Consider the following 21,274-nt stretch of genomic DNA (forward strand, 5'->3'; position numbering starts at 1 on the left):
AAATAAAATACTAGCTAGTAAATGATGACAGTAAATTATAATTTTAATTTATGCTGAAAGTTGAAGGAATTGTTATTTGTAATTTACAATAAATTTATTCTATCACTTGGCCTCAAATGACAGAATGAATTTGGTTCGTTTCTGTCATCTGAGGCTTCACTCCTCCACATCAACCTGTCGCATAGTCTCTATACTAACTAAACTTCTCGGAGATCTTACTTCATACTTCTAATACTTCACTTCTGCATGTTTTCTGTCTTTGACATGGCCATAATCAGAGCACATCAGGATGTAGGTAATAACTGACTACATCAATTTCCAATCTCACCTCCCTCTAAATTACAAAAGAGAGAGTAATTGCAGTCAGCTGACAGACTTCCTTAGTACTTATTGTTCCGATCCGAATTTGAACTATCAAGCTAGTTCCTTAATTACGGACTCTTCTTCTGATTTTGCCACAAATTCTACCAAACTACTCAAGGTAGCAATGATTTCTTCAATTCTTGTTCTGCTGAGTGTCTTCGTGATACTACTGACCACAACAACAGTGTCTGGCAATATGTTAGTATCACTAATATTGTATTCCTATGATTGTATTTACAATTTTTTGGCAGAACACTAATCCTCCGTCTCAGGATTAAATGACTACAGGCCTGTCGCCCTGACCTCTGTGGTCATGAAATCCTTTGAGAAACTGCTGTTGACCCACCTGAAGGCCATCACAGGCCCCTTGCTGGACCCCCTGCAGTTTGCCTACCGGGCAAACAGGTCGGTGGATGATGTAGTTAACATGGCACTGCACTACTTGCTGCAACACCTCGACTCACCAGGGTCATACACAACGGTTCTGTTTGTGGACATCAGCTCGGCGTTCAACAACATTTTTGCATTTGTTAATTTTAAATTGTAAATCATTTGTTAAGAGCAATGAGACCGTTGTGATTTTGCAATTAAGATAAAGATAAACATACCTGCTTGCTTCCTGTTCTGAACCCATTCTTAGAAGTGTTCAGATGTTAATTAAATCTTTATAGCACAAGTTATCTCATGATTAAACTACTCCTGAAACAATTCATTGTTTCATTGATAAACAAAGAAATATTAACTGATAAATCATCTTATTTAATTATCATGTAAAATCCAAACCATTGTCAAGTCTTTTTTAAATACATTTTTGGGATCAAACAAGCAATTTTATTTTTCAAGCAATCTGTCATAAATTTTATTATTTTATACCCTGAATAATGAATGGGTTCAATACAAAATAATTAGGGGATTAACCAATAATGAATATAATCCTGACTTGCAACTTTATTGACATTTACAGACCTTGCACAAAAATGATTTAAGATTTCACACAAGACTCATGGAAGTGTTTTTTGCTTTTTATTGAGTAAGAATTATATAACGGTTGCTAAAGGAAGTACATAAACATAAAAAAATACAGCAACACTTATCAAAAGAAGTATAAAAATAGCACAGAATCTGTTCTTTGAAATGCTTTTGCACTTTAGATCCATAAAAAAGCTTTCAGCAAAATAAAATAAAAAAATCCTCAAATGGAATCCTGATAAAAGATAAAGCACTAAAAGGTTGTAGTATAAAAAAGTAGAGATTTGCACTCAAATGGTTTTACATCTACATAACACAAGATATCAAAAACCTATTGATTAATATGCTCTATATCGTGCTATGACATTATACAGTTAAAGAAGCTTTATACTGTTAATATATACTGTATGAACAAAAAGAAAAAGAAAAACTCTATAGATTTTTTTGCGTACTGTTTTCAAGCAAAACATTCAACAAGCTCGACAGTCTTATGAAGAATGTAAACAATAACTTTTTTTTCAAGCACTTAAAATTAGACTAAAAAGGCTCCTGGTGGCACTTTAAGGGGCATTTTGAGCACCATAGAGGAGTTATACATTTTTTAATGAACTGGTCATTTAAACATAAAAGAAATAAAAAAGGCTTGTGCATTTTGTGTTAAAGAAAAATGTAGTTCTTGGTCAAACAAGGGAGTTAAAACACTTGTAAACCTTTCTAACAATACAGTATGCAAAACATTGTGTAAAAATGTAAGTTCCAGTGATAAAATACAAGCTATCTATATATACACAGGGCATATGGGAGCATAAAGCTAATGTATATATTCACAGAACAGAGATCCTACAGGAGGAGTGATGTACAGTTGCCCCTTTGTCTGAGGTAATGCCCATTTAGTACGATTTGGTGACAGTCGACAACATCGAAATCTTCCTCCAGTTATCAAAACTAAACAAAAAGATATTTCAAAGGAAAATACCATTTCTTTTGTGAGTTTAGTTTGTTCACATAAAGAGAATTGGTACCAAAATAAACTGTCCAGTAATTCCCTCTTTCTAGTGAACCTGCTAAAGCTTAAGCATACAGAATGACATGTAATGGTAGGCAATAAAATAACAATTTGTATAATTGTTAAGGAGTATTAAAAATCTAGGTTATTGCAATAACTTGGTGTTTGAAATCTCACAGGAAAACTGTTCTTCTGGCAACAAATGCGCACCACATCAGACAGTTAGGTTACTTGTAATTACTTATACATACTGTATACCAAAGCATGTGCACCACACGGAACAAAGCAGAGTATCAACTAGCCCCATAGAGATGATTTTCATGGCATTCCTCTGGTCAAATGTTTCGGAAACAAAGAAACGCATTGGAACCAAGAGCAGTCAGTGGTAGTTTACAATAATTATTGTGTGTTTGCCAGTGTTTCCCACCTTTTTGCTTTTTAAATCCACATTACACACAGTGACACTCGCTCTTTCCTGGATTCACATTAACTTCTTTTAACCAGGATCACTCAAATGTTGATGACATCACTGGCATCCAGCCTTTACAGTGAGCTAAAACAATGTCATATTATAATGATAAAATCTAAACTTCTACAGCAGGATAAATGCCATAACTCATAAATTCTTAGCTGTCTGGAATCGTTCCCAAAAGACAATCTCTATATCTGTGTTTTTGCATTGGCTTGTTTCAAGTATTTGTATGTAGCTATCAGGGAGATGTCTCTGTGACATTATAACCTAAGTTTCACACTATCTATACAAAAAACATGTTTACATAATCTTTAATAAAAGGTTTTTTTTCTTTCTAAGCTATTTTGCTCATATGAAGTCCACAAGCTAAATTGTTGGTTTTCTTTTACAACAATAAACAACAAAACAACTATGAATATGAACTAAATATAAAGACAAACCCTGCTTCATCTCCCGGTTAGCCTGCAGTGCACTAGCTTCCATTGCTGAATGTATTTTCCTATGGAGCAATTAGACTTGTGGGATATGTTTTTCTTGAGTGCTATTTCTGTTTTATTTATCAATTTATTTGTAATAATTAAGTACAGTTGTGGATATTTGTTATCTTAGAATTCAGGAAATAAACCTAATATCATGTTTTGGCTTTTCTAGAGAAGCCCCTTTTTTTGAGAAAATACATTCATGCCCGATTCTAGTGGAACAGCATGTAGGCCAAAATCTGTCCATCTAAAGACTTTGGTTCAAGTTTTTTTGTTGTCTGTTTTTTTTGATTTACAGTCTGTTTACACATATTTTGATCATCAGCTAAATGGAGGCATAAACATCCTCTGAATTTTTTACACGACCTAAAAATAAAAAGTTTGATACAGTGCCTTAAAAAGCTGTACCTTTGGTGCCATGTTGGTCTATATTTTCTACAACTACTAAGTGTTGTCAACTTAAATCAATACCTTCTAAGGGCATTTTAAATGAAAGAAAATCTGGTTAAGATCACTGTACAGGTCTAATGTTACTCAACAAAAAGAGTCAGGTTTTGGCATCTTTCCCTTTTAACTCAGCTGAACCTCCAGAGAGGCGAAGCACTCTCATGGCCTCGGTTATGGATGACATAATCAGTGATACTATGGGGTGAAACACAGAATATGCTTTATCTGTTTATCTCTGAGTTAGTGTGTGTTATGTGTGTTTAAGGCTGCAGTGCATTATCACCAGGATCCCAAAAGGGCTGGACATTATTTTCACTTTTTTTTCCAGCTACACTGATTTGTAATGAAACTGGTTATTCTCCTGCAAGAGTGGAGAGAAACTTCCAGCTCTTTACATAAATGTGGCCGGCAGCTGATGTTCCTTGGAGCCAGTATCACAATGGAAGAGCTGGTTTGTAATTATAAGTTGCGTCTGTTTGCTGCCGATGGCTGACGTCTATTCACAGGCGAAGTAGTCTTTGAGTGGAGCGAACAGATGCCTGATGACGGGGACGCTCCAGGACCGGCCCAGGAGCTTCTGTCTGGCACCGCGACCCATGTTGGACACGTCTGTGTAGTGGACGGGGAATCCGAAGATCCTTCAGGGTAAGAAATAAACAACCACTATTACAATCAGTATCACAATGGTGCTTAAGCTGTATGACCATAAAAAAAGAATAGGAGTAGAATGAACCTTCCCATTCAAAACAACGTAGCAGGATGGTCAGAGCAGCGACCATTTTTATGTGTACCGATGCCATTGCAACTATTGTAACGGGCTACCTTACATATAAACTAAACCGACTAATGGCAAGTCACTAACTCACTGACCAGACATCCCAGTTCGTGCAGGTTTGTCTCAGTTGCAAGCTGGGTGTCCCGAGTTTGAAAAATATCTTAAAAGCACTCAATGAATTTGTCCAAATATGTGTCAATTAATGTATTTGTTGTCGTCAAGGCTTTTTTTCTATGATGCTACGCCAAGGGTTAGTCTGTCTTTTCTTAAGTGCTCCCTCAGGCTTATTCCTTTCTTTGTGAAATACTCTGCAACCAAAATTTAGCATTTTGCATGCACTGCAAGAGTAGCTTACATTTTTGGTCTTGCAGAGTGGAAATGCTGATATAAAATATCACATTAAGATGGCCAAATAGCAATATACAATAGCTGGCAGAGAAACTTTCCGAGTTGGTTATTTTGCAGGCAGACTGCACTTGAGCACACAGACAAATACTGTATATGACAAGAGTCATATAAGTATGACACTCAGGATTTGTATCATCGGCTTAAATAAAAGTGTTAAATCCAACTAAATGACTCACATATTTGAACTTCTGAAAGGTCTTTCTGTGTGTGTGTGTGTGTGTGTGTGTGTGTGTGTGTGTGTGTGTGTGTGTGTGTGTGTGTGTGTGTGTGTGTGTGTGTGTGTGTGTGTGTTTCCTGCTAACCTCTCCAGCTCAGTGCACCAAAGTATGTCCTCCTTCCCGTTCATCAGGACAGGGAAGTGTTGATCCTTCCCTTGTTTGATGGAGTTGGAGCGGGTAGTGATGGTACGCACCTTCCCAAACTACAAAACAACAAATACACGGTCAAACAGGAGACCTAGTAGCCATTTTAAAAGTGTAAACTGTGAAGAGTGACTTTGTTCTGTAATCTGTAGATATATCAAACCTTTGCAACTCTGCCATGATCCAGACAGTCCTGCAGCTCCAGCTTGTCCATCCCAGAGGCACACAGAGGCCTGAAACGGAGAGGAGTAATCACACACACATATATTTATATATATTGTATACATCATAAGCAAAATCCACATAAAATATCTCTTTTGTGTAGATCACAGTAACAATTTTAGCCTTACAGTAGATACTGTGGTGTAACATGTAGGGCAGCAACTAACAATTATTTTCATTATCCATTCATCTGATGATTATTTTCTAAATTAAATGATTAATTGTTGGGTCAATAAAATGTCAGAAAATAGTTAAACATTTCCATCCCGGTTACTCAAAGGTGACATCTTTAAAGGTGTTTTTTTGACAGTCCAAAACCCAAAGATATTCAATTCATTATTATATAATGAATTTTCTGTAATTTTTGCAGGAAAGATTACTTTAACTGTCAATCTACTTATCGATAATTTAAATTATCGTTGCAGCTCTTGCAACATGTTGATTCCAATGAAAAAGTTACCAATGTTTTTTCTTTGAAAAATTGGAACTCAAAGTGTTTCTGAGATGATGATAATGATGACGAGTTTTTTTTCCTACCTGTTCATGCCCGGCAGGTTTCCCCAGAAGTATCGGGCACGGTGAGCAGCAGAGACCTCAATAGCATCAATCATCACAGGGTTACACTGCAACAAAAAAACCCACAAAGACACACATTGATTACTCATGAAACTCATGGTAATGATAAATATAAGGTGCTTAAAATGATCCACAAGCTCTTTCCTGTTATTAAATCCAGTGGATCAAAGGTCAAATCACTCTAGCTTACAATGTACAAATCGAGGGCTTAAATAGGGGTGTGCGGTAGGACGATATTAGCCTTTACATAGAAATCATTAGTGTCGTGCTACAGTGCACATCAGCTGTGGTTTTTATGGCTGCAGTGTTTATGCTGCATTCAGCAGAGCATTGCTGCTGCTAAATGATTAGCCCCACTGCTCTCTAAAAATAAATGTATCTTGCTTTAAAAGTGATATATGAATCTTTTTCAGTAAATACTTTGAGGTGGTTTGAATTTATTGAAGAAAATAAATTGAAATGAATATTCAAAGAGACTTTAAAGCAACTTTTAAGTGTTCAATTTGAGAATGGAGTTTGGTGTGATGTTTTGTTACCACTAGTGCTATTTTTCTTTAAATAGGGAAATTGGTCTGGTTGTCTGTGCAGTAATTCACAAAATAATCTTAAAAACGAACACGAAAAAAATAGTGATAAGATCGTGGATTATGTTTCTGCCTAAAAAGATTTGGGATGTGATATTTTTGTTATATCCTCCACCTCAGGATTAGGTCTAAAATTAGGGTTGAGGTTGAGGTCTTGAATTACATTTTTTGCTACACATGAAAAAAATGAAATAACTATCTTTAGTTCACGGACATCTTTGGTTTATGTTTTTGATGTTTTATAGCTGTTTACATTCCCAAGTCCATGTAACTCACCTCTAGGAATCGTGAGATGTCCCTCTTGTCATTGACGCCCATGGCGACCACGTTCTCGAACATCCAGAAGAACGGCCTGTCCTCTCCTTCTTTGGGTTTGGCCTCGCTCAGCAGACGGTAAAACTCAAAGAACAGCCTCCCTGTGCCTTCTGCAGAAACAAAGCACCGTGAGTACAGACTGAAATTTTTTGTCATAAAAATAAAAACATTTCGTATTTTTAGGATTGAGGAGCAGGAAAGCATCAGAAACACCCTTTAGATAAACTCTTGGATTAGTGCAAAACAACGTTTACTGAAACAAAGTCTCTGAGGTGACTTCCTCTGGCAGGTACCTACCATAAAGCCCTTTCCTGGCAGGATTGACGATTGACAGGTCGTTGCAGGGACTTCCTCCTATCACCAGGTCAAATGGACCCCAATCCAGAAGCTAAGAGAGACAACAGCACAACCAAGTGTTAGACTGAGGAAGTGGCAGCTTTCTTTCTGAGAGTTATATTGAGATGATGTAAAAGGGTTTAAAAGACATTTCTCATTTCATCTGGACATCAACACACAGACACAAGCGTAAGAATTTTTTTTAAAGATATTTCCCAAAATGATGAACTATTTATTAACTGCTGCGCTGCAAATATTTGGTACAGGTAGATAAATAAATTCATTTTTGTAATACACAAACTAATTGAAAAAGAACAAAATAATTAAATAGTTCATCATAATTAAATCTTTCGTCTGTAATTAAGATAAGATAAAATAAGATAATCCTTCATTAGTCCACAGCGGGGAAATTTGCAGGAATACAGCAGCAGAGAAGATACATAGTAAAAAACAAAATCAAAACAGTTATTTTAAATAAGTAAATAAGTAATTGCTTTTGTCCTTATGTTTCAATCTAATCTCACGTTATCAAAACAGGAATGCTTAAACGATTAGCTGCCTAGGCCAGGTGTTGAGAATTATTTTGTGTGTCTCTAAAAACTGATAGAAAAAAGCAACGTACGGCTCAAGAGAGACAAAGAATGGATTTGTTTCTTGAACTTGATCATTTTCAACAGGTATGTTCTGTGTGTAAGTTCCTGACACTTTAAAAAGTTTCTTCCTTACGTTTTTCTTGGTGATGTTCCTGACATCATGGACGTACTGGATCTTTCCTTCATGTCTGACAACACCCACCGAGATGGAGTCCTCGCACACCTCTGACGCCACGTACTGGTCCACCTTAAAACCCAGGTCCCTTAAAACCAGGTAGCCTGAAAGCACAGACACAGTTTGCATGATGACCTGCTGCGTTTTAGGTGAATTAAACCTCAAATGGTCAAGACATCAGTCCTTATATATTCATTCACTGTCTGTCTCTTGTCATCCAAACACTCATCCTCACCAGTGGCGATGCCGTCAAACAAGGAGAGGACTCTGATTGGTCGTCTCTGCTCTGCAGGGACTGCTGGGAAAATCTTTGGTTTCTCCTGGAAGAGAGAAATTAAGGCAAATCATATTTGAGGCACCTAGGAGGATAATTCTCATCTTGGCGGCTAAATGTTTGAAAAGATAGTGTTTCAATAAGTTACATTATTTCAGTTGAATGTCAATATTACAGAAGTTAAAGATTCCTCAACAAGGAAGAATACATTTCACTGCATTTTCACTGAAAATCTTAAAAAAAATTGTAAGAATTTTTTTTAGATTGTTAATCATATTAATACCCCACAGATGTATCTTGGTTGGGAAACACTGACATAGAGTTTACACAGAAATATTCACAGATATAGATAAATATAGATTTGTGACTCACAAACTCCTGTCCACTGTCGCTGGTGAAGAAACATTGCAGCTTGAGGCTCCAGTCATGCCGTCTCTTCAGGACGCCGTACTGCAGCATTGGCTGACACATGTAGCATCGCCACGGGTCCAGATAGCGAGCATTGTTAGACGCTCCGGGATCCACCAGGATGTCCAGACAGTCCACACAGAAACACCTGTAAGGACGAGAGGAGAGGAGGTGAGCGGACAGATAGACACCTTGGTGGGGGAGCTAGTAGGTAATGTATTGGGTGAACTGTTACTTTGTGTGTGTGTGTGTGTGTGTGTGTGTGTGTGTGTGTGTGTGTGTGTGTGTGTGTGTGTGTGTGTGTGTGTGTGTTTGTGTGTGTGTGTCGGACCTGCAGCAGTTGGCGTTGCCGCAGAGCAGAACCTCTCGACCTCCGCAGCAAACGGTGCAGTAGGACTGGTAACCGTCATCATCGTACATGTAGGAAATCTCCAGGTACACGTCCTGAAAACACACACACAGAAAATAAATTAACATAAATACATCTGGCTTTGTCACACTTCCACACTGACATTGCAGCACATTGGCAACAATTTAAAGAAAACATCTTCAAATATGCACTCAGTTACCAGTTAATTATAACCTTCATGAAGGTTATAATGTGCAGTTTGTGTTGTGTGGATTCAGCTGCAGGATCATTTTGGAGGCTTCAGTTTTTTAACATGTTTGAGTGCAATTACTGCATGCTCAATGTGCAATTATCTGAAGTTTAAAATAAGTCTTTACGGACATCTTGACTTAAAGATGGCTCAATTAAATTTTACAGTTGGTGTCCAAGTGCCAGAGCCAGCATGTGTGCCATGAAAAAGGTCAATTGACAAGGACCCCTGAATGCAACACAAACATGACCAATAGTTTTGTTGCTCTACCTTGCATGTTTGGCAAAGGCCTCCTTCAAACAGCGGGTGGTAGGTTGCTGCTCTCATCTTTCCACAAGAGAGACAGAACTCTGTAAAAATGAAATAACACGATTAATAATTTACAGATGAATTCACACAGAAACACACAATGTGAAAGTGTGAGTCCTTACCTTCTATACTTCTTTTATTCTTCAGAACTTCATTCACCATTTGTTCTGAGAGGAAAAGAAGGACAATTTTATAAAGTATATATATTTTAAAAAATCCATTTAGGGATAATTCAAACCCATTTACTATCCTTCCAGAGACAACGGGACTATTTTTGTCTTAAGCCCTTTAAAAGCTTCATATTTTTGCTGCAGCCAACCTCAAACAAAATACTCTACTTTACACTAAAGTACACTAAACCAAATGAAACTGATGCAAAAATAATAACGTAACAAACATTGACTAATCTGGACCACAAAACAAATACCAAACTTAACATTTTAGTTCCTTTTTAAACCTTAAACCGACAAAAAGCAGGAAAACTAAAACGTTGAAGTGCCAAAAAATTGAAATAATAATCCAAATGATAAAAAACATACTTGCATAACATATACGCAGCATTGTGTAAATGTACCTCTGCTGTAGGACTCCTCGGGGGCGGCCTTGCTCTTACAGAGGCTGCCTCTGGGCCGCTTGGCGCTAGGGAAATACTCTGGCAGGGCAACATCGAGGACCTGGTGGTCCAGAGGGTTACTGTCTGCAGAGAGACACAAGAACAGTCAGTGAGTGGCGCATTTGGAGGCAGTTTGTTTAATGATGAACATTATGCAACTGGTCTGGTGCTGCTGCCTTGCTCACCGGCAGTGTGTGTCGGTTTGAGTCCCTCCTCTCCTTTGGGCAGGAAGCCGCCGTTGGCCCAGTCCAGCATGGGTTTGACCTGGTCCTCTGGATTGTCCGACTCACAGGGAGGAAAGTTATTCTCCGCCCGGATACTGGCCATCTGTGATAAAGAGATGTCAACTTTACTTGTAAAGAGATCAACAAAAAAAAACTTAGAAGCATAGCCTGCATATATAAAGGGGACGTGGTCACCGTGAAGTCACCCATTCATTTTTGGACTACGGTTTTGAAGCTTCAAGTTCGGCATTTTGGGCGTTGCCATCATTCTGCTTTAATTAACAACTGAGGAGTCCGAGTCGGACCGCGTCCCGTCGAACCAAATATTATTTCTAAAATATTGAAATGATTAACAACTAATATTTTACATCATTGTAATGTGATTTGCAATAAACAACTGTTGGCTGTAATTAAATTAAATTAAATGTTTTTTTCTGGCTTTAAGTTCAGGACTTGGGACAGTTGAAGTGCAATTGTTAAGTCTTTCAGTAAGGCCTTTACGTACCACCAGATCAGAGCTTGCGTACTACAAGTGGTATTGGTATCACAGTTTTTTATCACTGATTTATTGGTTTCAGTAAATCCAAATTTGAGACTTATTGAGTCCTTAGATTTTCACCTTTAAGTGAGATTAGAGCTTGTTAAATGTCAACATTCCTTGAAGGAAGATATTTAAAAGCATCAAAGGTAAGGCTTTGCTCTCGGCTTCCTGACTCATTTTAAAAAAGAGAGAAAAAGAAAGAGAGATGTGCGAGTAGGGGAAGGACAGGCAGTTTAAAAGAGAGAGAGACAGCCCATTGTTCCTCTCTCATTAACCTCTTTTTTATGGCCAGGATGAGACAATGATAGTTAGGAGGAGTTTCAGACATCCATCTGTTTGTTTTCCTTGGCATCTGGTGCACACATACACACACAGCTGACCTTAAACACACACACACACACACACACACACACACACACACTAGGGACACACACACACACACACACACACACACTTTTTTTACACTTAAACACACATATGATGCGGTCTAAACACGCATAACTACCATTCCAGTGAACGGTGTTCTTGCACGGGTCGCCACAGCAGCATGTTTTTACAGCAGGCGTCAGATGTGAAATATTGTCAGCAGCTGACCTTAAACTAAACACACACACACACACACACACACACACTCCTGCGCTTTTTTGAAGTTGCGTGCGCTCGCAACCCCCCACTATCGGCTAGCATCGACTATCGGCGATCGCTAGGGGGGCACTATCGGACGATGGAAGCTTGTAGGCGATTGCCCAACACACACACACACACACACACACACACACACACACACACACACACACACACACACACACACACACACACACACACACACACTCCTACACACAGTCAATGTCATTTGAGACACCTGCACTGAAGAGGAGGAAGAGGGCAGCTTAACCCTGCCCAGCAACTAGGAATAAAGGTGGTTAATTTCAAAAAGTTGCACCTAATCCACATTTACGCTTACCTCCAGTGCTTGGAAGATAGCCCTGCGATAGGAGGCCAGTTTGGTGTAGGAAACCTGGCTGAAGAACTTGGCGAAGGCGGTGATGGAGTCCAGTTTGTCTGCTGAAACCTGGAAAAGATCCCATGGTGTCAAACAAAGTCAGCGTGTGCAGCTATTATATGATTTCCCTCTCCCTCCCTCCTTCAGTCTGTCTGATTTGCTCCTTCTCTCCTCACCTCAGAGAACTTTCCATCTCCAAACCACTGCAGCCACCTCATGCCGTTGCTGGCCTGCCGTTTGCCAGTTGCGCGCCACGTCACCACGATGCCGGGCCACCAGGAAAAGCCCTTGATCTTTCCCCACACCAGCTCGCCAATGCCAAAACCCTTGTTGTCCTGGATGGAGGAGGCAGAGTGCAGAGGGATATAAGGTCATGATCTTGAACTTAATACCACTTTACTGATGAAAAAAAAGGTATAAAGGAAATATGAGTGGGTGGCAAAAGAGAGGAAGAATGAAGATAATGGAAAGACATTTAGATTGATGGTTTGGCAGAAAGCTGACAAGATATCTGTAATATTTAAGATATCTGTAAAAGCTGAAAACCTTCCTTGGCATTTTAGGCAGGTTTGCCGATTCCTAAAACCTTTATGGTTCAACTTTCTCCTAAAACTATAACTAAAACTCTGTGGATAGAATAAAAGATAGAAAATAACTATTTGCATCTTCAAGACCAGTTTAATGGTTTTAAAGATTAAAGTTAAAGCTAAGGCTGAAAGGAGGAAAGGTGACAGGAAGGGAACAAAGTAACAAACACAAATTGTGCAAAAACACTTTTGTTTACTCAGAGAAGTGTTGAGAAGATAGATGTAATATCACAATGAAAGATTTAGATAAAATCCTCCTCTTCACTGTACTAAATCATAAAGCCACATTTTTTGTTGGAGGGAGGACATAGAGATGGTCTAGAGGAGAAGGTTTAGATGGCGTTTTAGGAAAGAAAACAAATCCCGTACCGTGTCTTTAATATTAAGTAGTGTCCTTTAAGTATGACAGTTTTAAAACAGACGTAAAACAGAGATTGCCCAGCATGGATTAATAAAACCGTTATGTATCGAGATTAAATGTCAAGATTTTTAAAGCATCACAACATAAACAGAATAGTGTTTATCCACCTTGGCATCACTTTACACCTGTATGAAAACACATTGTAGTCTGATTTCCTCATTTGCTCAGGTGTTTCTTTATCTCTGCTGTTAGCTTTGCACTTTAAAAAGACACCAAACATCCTTGATAAAACCATAATTGACCCATTTTTCTTTCTTTCTTTTGCAAATAAGGTGTGCTAATTTTTGAGCCGGTGTGACTTCTATGCGAGCAAACAAATCCCAGTTGAGCCCAGGATATGTGATCACCTTAAGATAAAAAACCCATTAGGCTTTGAAAGGATGCTATGCTCCACTGACTTCAGCCTGGGACGACTTTGAAAACACGCCAGCACAACGAGACGCATCAGCATTCACAAAAAACTATGAACTATGAGATGCAGTGCACGCAGACCCGAGACATGCAGAACTCTGTGTGAGTATGCACCTCACACACAAAGACACACACACACACACACACACACACACACACACACACACACACACACACACACACACACACACACACACACACACACACACACACACACACACACACACACACACACACACACACACACAGGCCCTGGTGGTCGTCATGACCTAAATGAAACTATTGATACAGAGCAAACACAGCCAGTCTGTGAGAGTGTGTGAGAGTGTGTGTGTGTGTGTGTGTGTGTGTGTGTGTGTGTGTGTGTGTGTGTGTGTGTGTGTCTTTGTGGCCACCTGCACTAACACAAGGCCAGGTGGAGGAGGTTCTGTGGTTTGTGAAGGGAGTTACCCTCCTTCTCTTTTTTGTCACTGCCAAACCTTCACTTCCCCTTTCCTAATGAGCGGCCTCTCCTGCATTGAAACAGCTGCCTCTCTCTTTTTCTTTCCCTTTGAACATCCTTTAACCCTTCTCCAAGAGTGCTTTAAAGGTAGGGGTGTCTAATAGGACAATGTTTGTTTGTGAATTCTTAAAATGTCTCCACAATATGCCTTCAAAGAGAGATTGTTAGTATCGGGCTATATATCGCTTCTATGGCTCCTGTGTTTCGCCTGCATACAGCTGCTAAATGATGACGTTGCTGAAAAAAAAAAAATCCCTCCTAACGCAATAAACTTGCTATCTCTACTTTAAGCGGCCATAGTCGAGAACAAGCGAGGATAATGGATCAAACACCACAAGACACTGCCACCATTTAGGTTCATGGAGCGGAAGATGGAGGTGAAGTAAAGATAGCGTTGTCGGTACCGGTCACAAACGAACGTCCTGCTAACATGCTGATGGATTCAGTTTTTTGGTATCTTTAGCTGAGCTGGACCAGAGAATATTCAGTTAAAACTGATCAGTAATGCTGTTTTTGCCTTCTCTGTGAAGTTTGCTGGAAGTGATGTAATGCAGCCCCGGTGCCTCTTCATGTAGATGAACACTTCAATGGACCCTGTTTAATAAATAGCTTTTTAAATGTCACATTGACTAAATTGTGAGCAACCAGTCATATGGTAAATTAGGAGGAGTTTGGCCTTGTGTGCTCTGATTAATTTAGAATGCAGTTAACACACCAGTCATAATGTTGTTTTATGAAAAACCAACTCCTGGCATTTGCTCCTGGTTTTCTTCAACACTGTTTCCAAAGTAAATACCGTAAGTAAAAAGGGAACCAGCTTTAAAAGGGACATATTTTCTTTTTAAATAAGTGGATCTAATTTATGCCGATTTGGAAAGTTACTGATAAATATAATATTATGTTCAGCAGCTGCAGTCAAACGTTTTTGTTTCTCCAACCTTCCATCAACCTGCCCCCATGAGTGGATGGAGGTCTAGTCTCCAGCCCTGATATCTGATTCACGCCCCTCCATGCTTCCTCCTCCAAACACACATCTTACATTGTACTCCTGCTGGATCTCAGAGCTGGATGAGGTGCTGATGCTCTGGGCCGAGTCCTTGGAGTCTTGCTCAATCAGCTCCAGGCGGGGGTCTCTGGGACCCCGCCGGATGTAACCACAGCCACACGAGGACCAGTAACACAAGACTGATGGAGAAAGACAGATGAAGATAAAGAGGGAGGTTAATTAGACTCAACTGAATTCCCTCCATCCTTTAGAGCTAGTGGACATTTTTTGTGTTATACACATGGAAAGCCAATCACTCTTTACACAGTTCAATGTTCTATTCTAGTTTCCATTTAATTTTTACATATAGTGAAAACATGAACACGTGAAAAAAACATAAATTTGCATTTACTTTCCAGCAGTTTTGGGAAAATTGCTTTTGATTTTCACGACAATTAGTTGGAAACCAGAAAGTTAAGAGAGACAAACAAAACAAAAAAGAATAGACAAATCCTACTTATTCTCTGATGTTTTCAAAAGGTTAAACATGCATCGAAAAAACCACATTGTCATAGATGTGGACATCAATACTGTTAACCACAGGCCTTTTATGGAGACACCAGGATGTGGGAAAAAAAATTGTTGAACTGACTGAACTGTTCCACTGCATTAAAAAACTGTTGCACCAGAAACTACAGTAAGCATAGAGGGTCAAAAGAACAGCTTATCCTAGCCGAGGGTCAGGGCCCGATTTAGATTATACTGACATTTGGTGAATACGAACTGAAGTAAGAAATTCAAATAAGGAAGCATAAACATTGAAGGAAGTTGGTTGACTAAAATGTACTTTAAAATAAACACCACAGCATTTGTAAATGGAAAATATCATGTTCTTTAACATGGGGTAAAAAAAGCTAGTGATATGTGTGTGTTTACCAGTAACATGTTGGGCTCATGTTTGCGGCTCTGTCTGCGAGGTTTGTTGTTTGTGTGCGGCGTCAGACCGGCCTGGAAGATGGTTCTAGGTCGAGGTGTCTTTCTCAAACCCAGCTGAGGCGCTCCTGAAGTCTTCTCCTGTAAACAAAACCACATAAACACACACTCAGAGGGTTGAATTGATGTCTCCCAAAAGAAGCTTTAATAAATTATAGTTTGTATGTCTGTGGTCATACCTCGCTGTAGGAGTCCCAGGTAGTTTCCTCTTCCTCTGACTTCTTCCTGCTCCTCTTCCTACTTCCCCCTGAACACTGGTTACCATCTGCAAAGAGAAAAAGCAGGAGATCAACAGAAGGTTCGACAGATGGCTCGAAGAGTAACTCTACACTTTCAAGAGATAATGTGCAAGTAGCAGGACAGTCACTTCTCCAGAAATACATTTATAGTGGAAGATATGAGATTGCTTTATGATAGGCATACAAAAGTGAACTTTAATAATGTTTTGATTGCTCTTTCCAGTAAACTTCTAAATCAATCAGTTACTTTTCAAAAATTATAGGAAACTATGGAAACTTTAAAATATTAGAGTTTTGCGAACTATAGATTTAAAGATCAAAATTAGAATCTAGAATCTAATTGTGTGTATGTGTGTGTGTTTGTGTGTGTGTGTTACCTTGAGGTGAGGCGGCGTCTCCATTCTGCTTGGGGCTGAAAGGGGAGGGCGGTTCAGCTGCCGTCAGAGGGCTGTTCTCATTGGTTAGCTCCACGCCTCTGTCGTTCTCTGATAGGCCTTTGGCTGGAGGCGTGTCTCCGTTTAACGGCGCCTAGGGACAGAGACAGAGGGAAGGTGACTCACAGACTTTAACCTGATTATTAGATTTATTGATTCACTGATTGAAGTGAGGAAGAGAATGACGGTTAAATTAGCCAAGGATGTGAAGAGTGAAAAAAATACGGGGAGAAAAGTGATGAGAGGAGAATAACTACTACTCCCAGGGTGCATTTCAGAGAGAAACATCCAAACGCCATTCTTTGTTTGGAGAAACATCCAAAAGCCATCCAAAATGAATGCTTTAAAAATTTTCAATTGACAAAAAATAAAAATCTCAGGGATCACGCTGAAATTAAGGCTGTACCAAATGCCTTTTTTTTTTTACATTAAAAGCTTTTATTTAGGTTGTCAATTGAAACATTGAATGTGTCGTGTTTTTTACATTTTTAAATTTCACTTTATTTTACTCCCTTGATACTTTGCCTCGTGGTAACCAGACTGCTTTCCGGCTGGCTACCTGAGGCTGGATCTACATGCATATTGAAATCATGACGGGGAAATGGAAAGTCATTTTCTTTCAATGACAAACAAATGCGCATGGGGAAAGCACCTGTGGTTTTGAAGTCCAGTAGATTGACACTACCTGGTCACATAAGGAAACTCTGCCAATCCTAATATGGCCGTTCACCTGAATGTACCGCCCGAAATGCAGTGACAAAAAACTGCAAAGCATAATCCTAAGTGAGCCCTTAGAAAAAAAGAACCTGTCTATTTCATACTTTACATTCACATAGCCTTCACCTGATGCATGCAGTTAAACTGTCACATGATATCCCTGTAGTTCTACAAGCATGACACTGAGCTACGTCTGAAACCTGTTGAATCATGACTCGGACTGCTGAACATCCAAATCTTCTAAACCTTGAAGCACAATGGACGGAACATTGTTAGACACTTTTGATGGCTTTCCAACTGGGTCACTTGTTTCCAAAAACCCCTTTAGGGGCATTCCAACTATCGTACTGGCATAATTTACCTAAAGCTCTGTGGCATGAATGTTTTTTGCAACATGGAGACAAACCCTCCCTTCCGCTGGGGGTATTGTTTTCATTAATGAAACACATTCTTGCTCTGCCCTTATAAAAGCCACAGAAAAAGCTGTGGAAATCAAACACTAGCACTATCAATGGAGCCAGTATATATTTTGACAATTGACATGTCCAACACTGTCAGGCGTGCCCGCATGTCAACCTGAGGTTAACCATCTGACTCAACACAAACGCTGCAGAGACTGCAGAAGAATAACACAGGAGTTGATGAATCTGTGAGAGGCCTTAGCTTCCAGTGGAGGTGAGTCATTTGTTTAGAGAGAGAGATCAGCAAAGGTTGCTTGAAGGTGAGCATAAAAAGCTTTATATTACTATTTCTCTCATCACTTCATCTCTCACCTCGACGGCAGTGAAGGAGTGAACCTGCCGTGTGCGTATCCGTGGCAACCTGGCTCAACTCAGCTCTTGTTTGGACTTGTGCTTGAAAGTACTGATTCCAGCTAATATGTGTATGTGTGTGCTTATGTACGTGTGTATATATATATATATATATATATATATATATATATATAGAGAGAGAGAGAGAGAGAGAGAGAGAGAGAGAGAGAGATAGAGATATAATAAATTCTAAGGGTTGGAAACTATAGTTAACCCTCCGGACACCAAAACCTGAGACGCTGTAAAAATGTACATAGTTCGAAATGTATCGCCTCAATATTTTATTCAATATTGTTAACACTTATGGGCACTTATGTATCCAAAATGTTTTTTTGTTTTTTTGCTTTTCTTCTTTTGTTTTGATTTAAGCCATAACTGTATGTTGGTAAAATATGCAACAGGGTTGTAGATTTGCTTTAATCGCCAGCCAAAAAAGAAAACAAAAAAACAATGGTGATACATTAAGTGGCTGGAAAAATTTAAATTCACTAGCCATTTGGACGATGCAAACAAGTTAATTTTGTTACCATTATGTGGTTGGTCACATTAAACTGTTGATTACAATTGTAACTGAAAACGGGATTTTTGTTTATTTACTGACTCTTTAATTTACAAAAAAAATGTATTTGTATTTGCAAAAGAGTAAAAGATTGAACATAGCAGAGAGAGGAGGAGAGACAGAGCAGCTGTGCAACAGATGGAGAAATTGTGAGATTGTGCTGACTTTTTAAGGAAAATCCCAGCTACGCGTAAATGAGGCTGTTTGTGATTTTTAAACGTTGTAAAACAGGGAATGCGTGTGGTGTGTGAGCGTCGCTGCAATGCCAAATCTCCCCAATAATAAATGAACCCAGTGAACCTGTGCATAAAGTGTGTGCTCCAGATGGTCGACAGTGAAACTGCTGGCACGACCGAGAGGAGGGAGAGAGACTGACAAAAAGGGAGAGGGAAAAGGTCATCAGGGTCACCAAAAGCATTCTGAAAAATTCTTTAGGGACATGAACATGTTTAGAAAACCATGCAGCAACTTGTTCTAGACAGAAGCATTGGTCGAGGAAAGAGTCTGACCTGATGGGTGCTCTAGACAAAAGGTCAGAGCACAGACCATAAATACCTCTAGCAATACAAACCCATGGAATTGTACCTTATATAATACATGCCACATTTAACATGATTGATTGATTGCAATGTCCATCACATGCAGAGTCCTATGTGATTTCTTCAAATTGTATGTTTTGTCCAACCAACGTACCAAAATACAACCAAATTCAATTTACTTTGATAGAAAACAGGGAAATGCATCGAATCCTTACATGTGAAAAGCTGAAATCAGATGACAATTTGGCATTTTCATTTGATAAATGACTTAAAAACAACTAACTGTTTAATTGACCAATAGACCATTTCAGCACTAATCAAGTCAAAATCTTCTTTTTGAGGCGGAAGATCCTCTTTAACAGTATAAAATATCTTCAAATATTATTTTGTTTGAGAAGATGACGAAATCCAAATCCATTAAAATCTACTGTTGAAGTATGTTAGTTTACATAAGAGGATAAAACTATTTATATTGGCTCCTGTATGTGAAAGTGTGTCCTCTTTTTATATCTCAGCACTGGAGGATTGACAGCAGAAGAGGGAGGGAGAGGTTCTGGATAGGTGTGAGGAGTGACTGCAGAGCGAGCAGGAAGACAGTTTGGGAGGAATGAGTGATGAAAGAAGGTAGAGCAGCACTTCTAGCTGAGGAGGGATATGAACAGCTGTTTGAAGAAGCCATCACAGATGTTTATACTGCATTGACTACTGTGTCGAGTCGTTATCTTTCCATCTGCCCAGACAGATACACAGAATGGAGCTGCAGAGTGTCCAAGTCTTTCGGTTCAAACAGTAGGCAGTGTTTTCAGGCCAGATGGAGCTCACTATGTTTTGATTTTTAAGTAATTTTCATTTGTAGAATAAAGTAGCAATCCCGGGGAAATTGGGGCAGTCTGTGTGTTGCTTTCAGCCAATTTATTTATTCAGCTTTTAAAAATCTTCCCATTTTGCAGTAATTGAAGCTGCTTTTCAGTGTATACATTTGGACAAGTTTTTCTTGTTCACCCAGTCTCTTCTTGACTGGACTTTGTTTAATACAAATGGGGATAAAGTAAACTGACCTCCATGACTTTTCTGATATTTAACAGCCATGGATGAAAGATCACAGCTGGAGGAAATCTGAGTTCCTGCAGCAAAGCTGTACTTCAGTGGCCTCGGCTGCCACATGCACAATCCTCTAACATTAACAAACACATTGAAACATAAAACATTATGACTTCATGGGAGATAGACTGACCTTGGGGCTCAATTTAGTAGCTTACTGTTTCTCATTCATATATTAACACCTGGCAGTAAGGACTGATGTTTTTTCTGATGTTGACAGAAAAATGGCTCTGCAGGAAAACTTGGGACCGATAACATCCCCCGAAACTTTTCGGACTTAAACATGCATCTACCTTCATTTGTAACTTTTTCATCCAGCTTAAAATTATCAACAAACATCATCAATAGTTGCTTAACGCATGAGCTGATCTCAAGCTCTATTTCTAGATCTTCAAATTCAACATAATCCCCCCTGAACATTTGATTTTGATTGGTTTGGCTTGGCTCTCTTTTTTTTTGTTTCAACTTTTTCAGACCTTTTGTATTAATGCATAGTCCGTGAAGACATTTAATCCAACCAATGGCAAGCCAGTGAAAGAGGGTACTCCACATCTGAAGCAGAAAGAAAGCCAAGACACAAAGACGCAGTGAGAGTGAACCTACACAGCAAGACGGAGCCCTTCATTGTTGGCTTCAGGTAGAAAAGTGCTTCGAGTGATGTTTTGACTCAGGCACATAATGACTAATCAAGCACGCCAATAAAGATATGAGACACTACTTTATAGGCTGCAAGTCTCTGCCACAAACTCTGTTATACAATTTTTAAACTCAGACAATCTTTGTTTACAGTGGTGACTGGTCATTAGGGGCAGGTGGCATAGCCCCACCTGTCATCATCGGAGAGAACTGTGCATACATATTATGTTATTATCAATTCTCAAAGCTTACTATCTGCTATAAATTATCATCTATGAATTATCC

At 39.1% G+C, this 21,274-nt stretch overlaps 1 protein-coding gene across 1 annotated transcript in view; it reads right to left on the reverse strand.

The window, feature by feature from the left end:
• Window positions 1–1,388: 1,388 nt before the first annotated feature.
• LOC129099266 (DNA (cytosine-5)-methyltransferase 3B-like) overlaps window positions 1,389–21,274 on the reverse strand; it is a 32,304-nt gene continuing 12,418 nt past the window's right edge. Inside the window, 21 exon segments of the mRNA XM_054608439.1 lie at window positions 1,389–4,374; window positions 5,222–5,340; window positions 5,445–5,514; window positions 6,041–6,126; window positions 6,940–7,088; window positions 7,276–7,366; window positions 8,041–8,186; window positions 8,318–8,402; window positions 8,729–8,912; window positions 9,096–9,208; window positions 9,634–9,713; window positions 9,795–9,839; window positions 10,247–10,369; window positions 10,471–10,612; window positions 12,015–12,122; window positions 12,230–12,388; window positions 15,014–15,105; window positions 15,108–15,159; window positions 15,896–16,033; window positions 16,132–16,217; window positions 16,569–16,719. Coding sequence (XP_054464414.1) covers window positions 4,233–4,374; window positions 5,222–5,340; window positions 5,445–5,514; window positions 6,041–6,126; window positions 6,940–7,088; window positions 7,276–7,366; window positions 8,041–8,186; window positions 8,318–8,402; window positions 8,729–8,912; window positions 9,096–9,208; window positions 9,634–9,713; window positions 9,795–9,839; window positions 10,247–10,369; window positions 10,471–10,612; window positions 12,015–12,122; window positions 12,230–12,388; window positions 15,014–15,105; window positions 15,108–15,159; window positions 15,896–16,033; window positions 16,132–16,217; window positions 16,569–16,719 — 2,361 coding nt within the window. The 3' untranslated portion in view covers window positions 1,389–4,232.

Source organism: Anoplopoma fimbria, chromosome 12 (genome assembly GCF_027596085.1).
Source record: "Anoplopoma fimbria isolate UVic2021 breed Golden Eagle Sablefish chromosome 12, Afim_UVic_2022, whole genome shotgun sequence".
NCBI classification, from domain to species: domain Eukaryota; kingdom Metazoa; phylum Chordata; class Actinopteri; order Perciformes; family Anoplopomatidae; genus Anoplopoma; species Anoplopoma fimbria.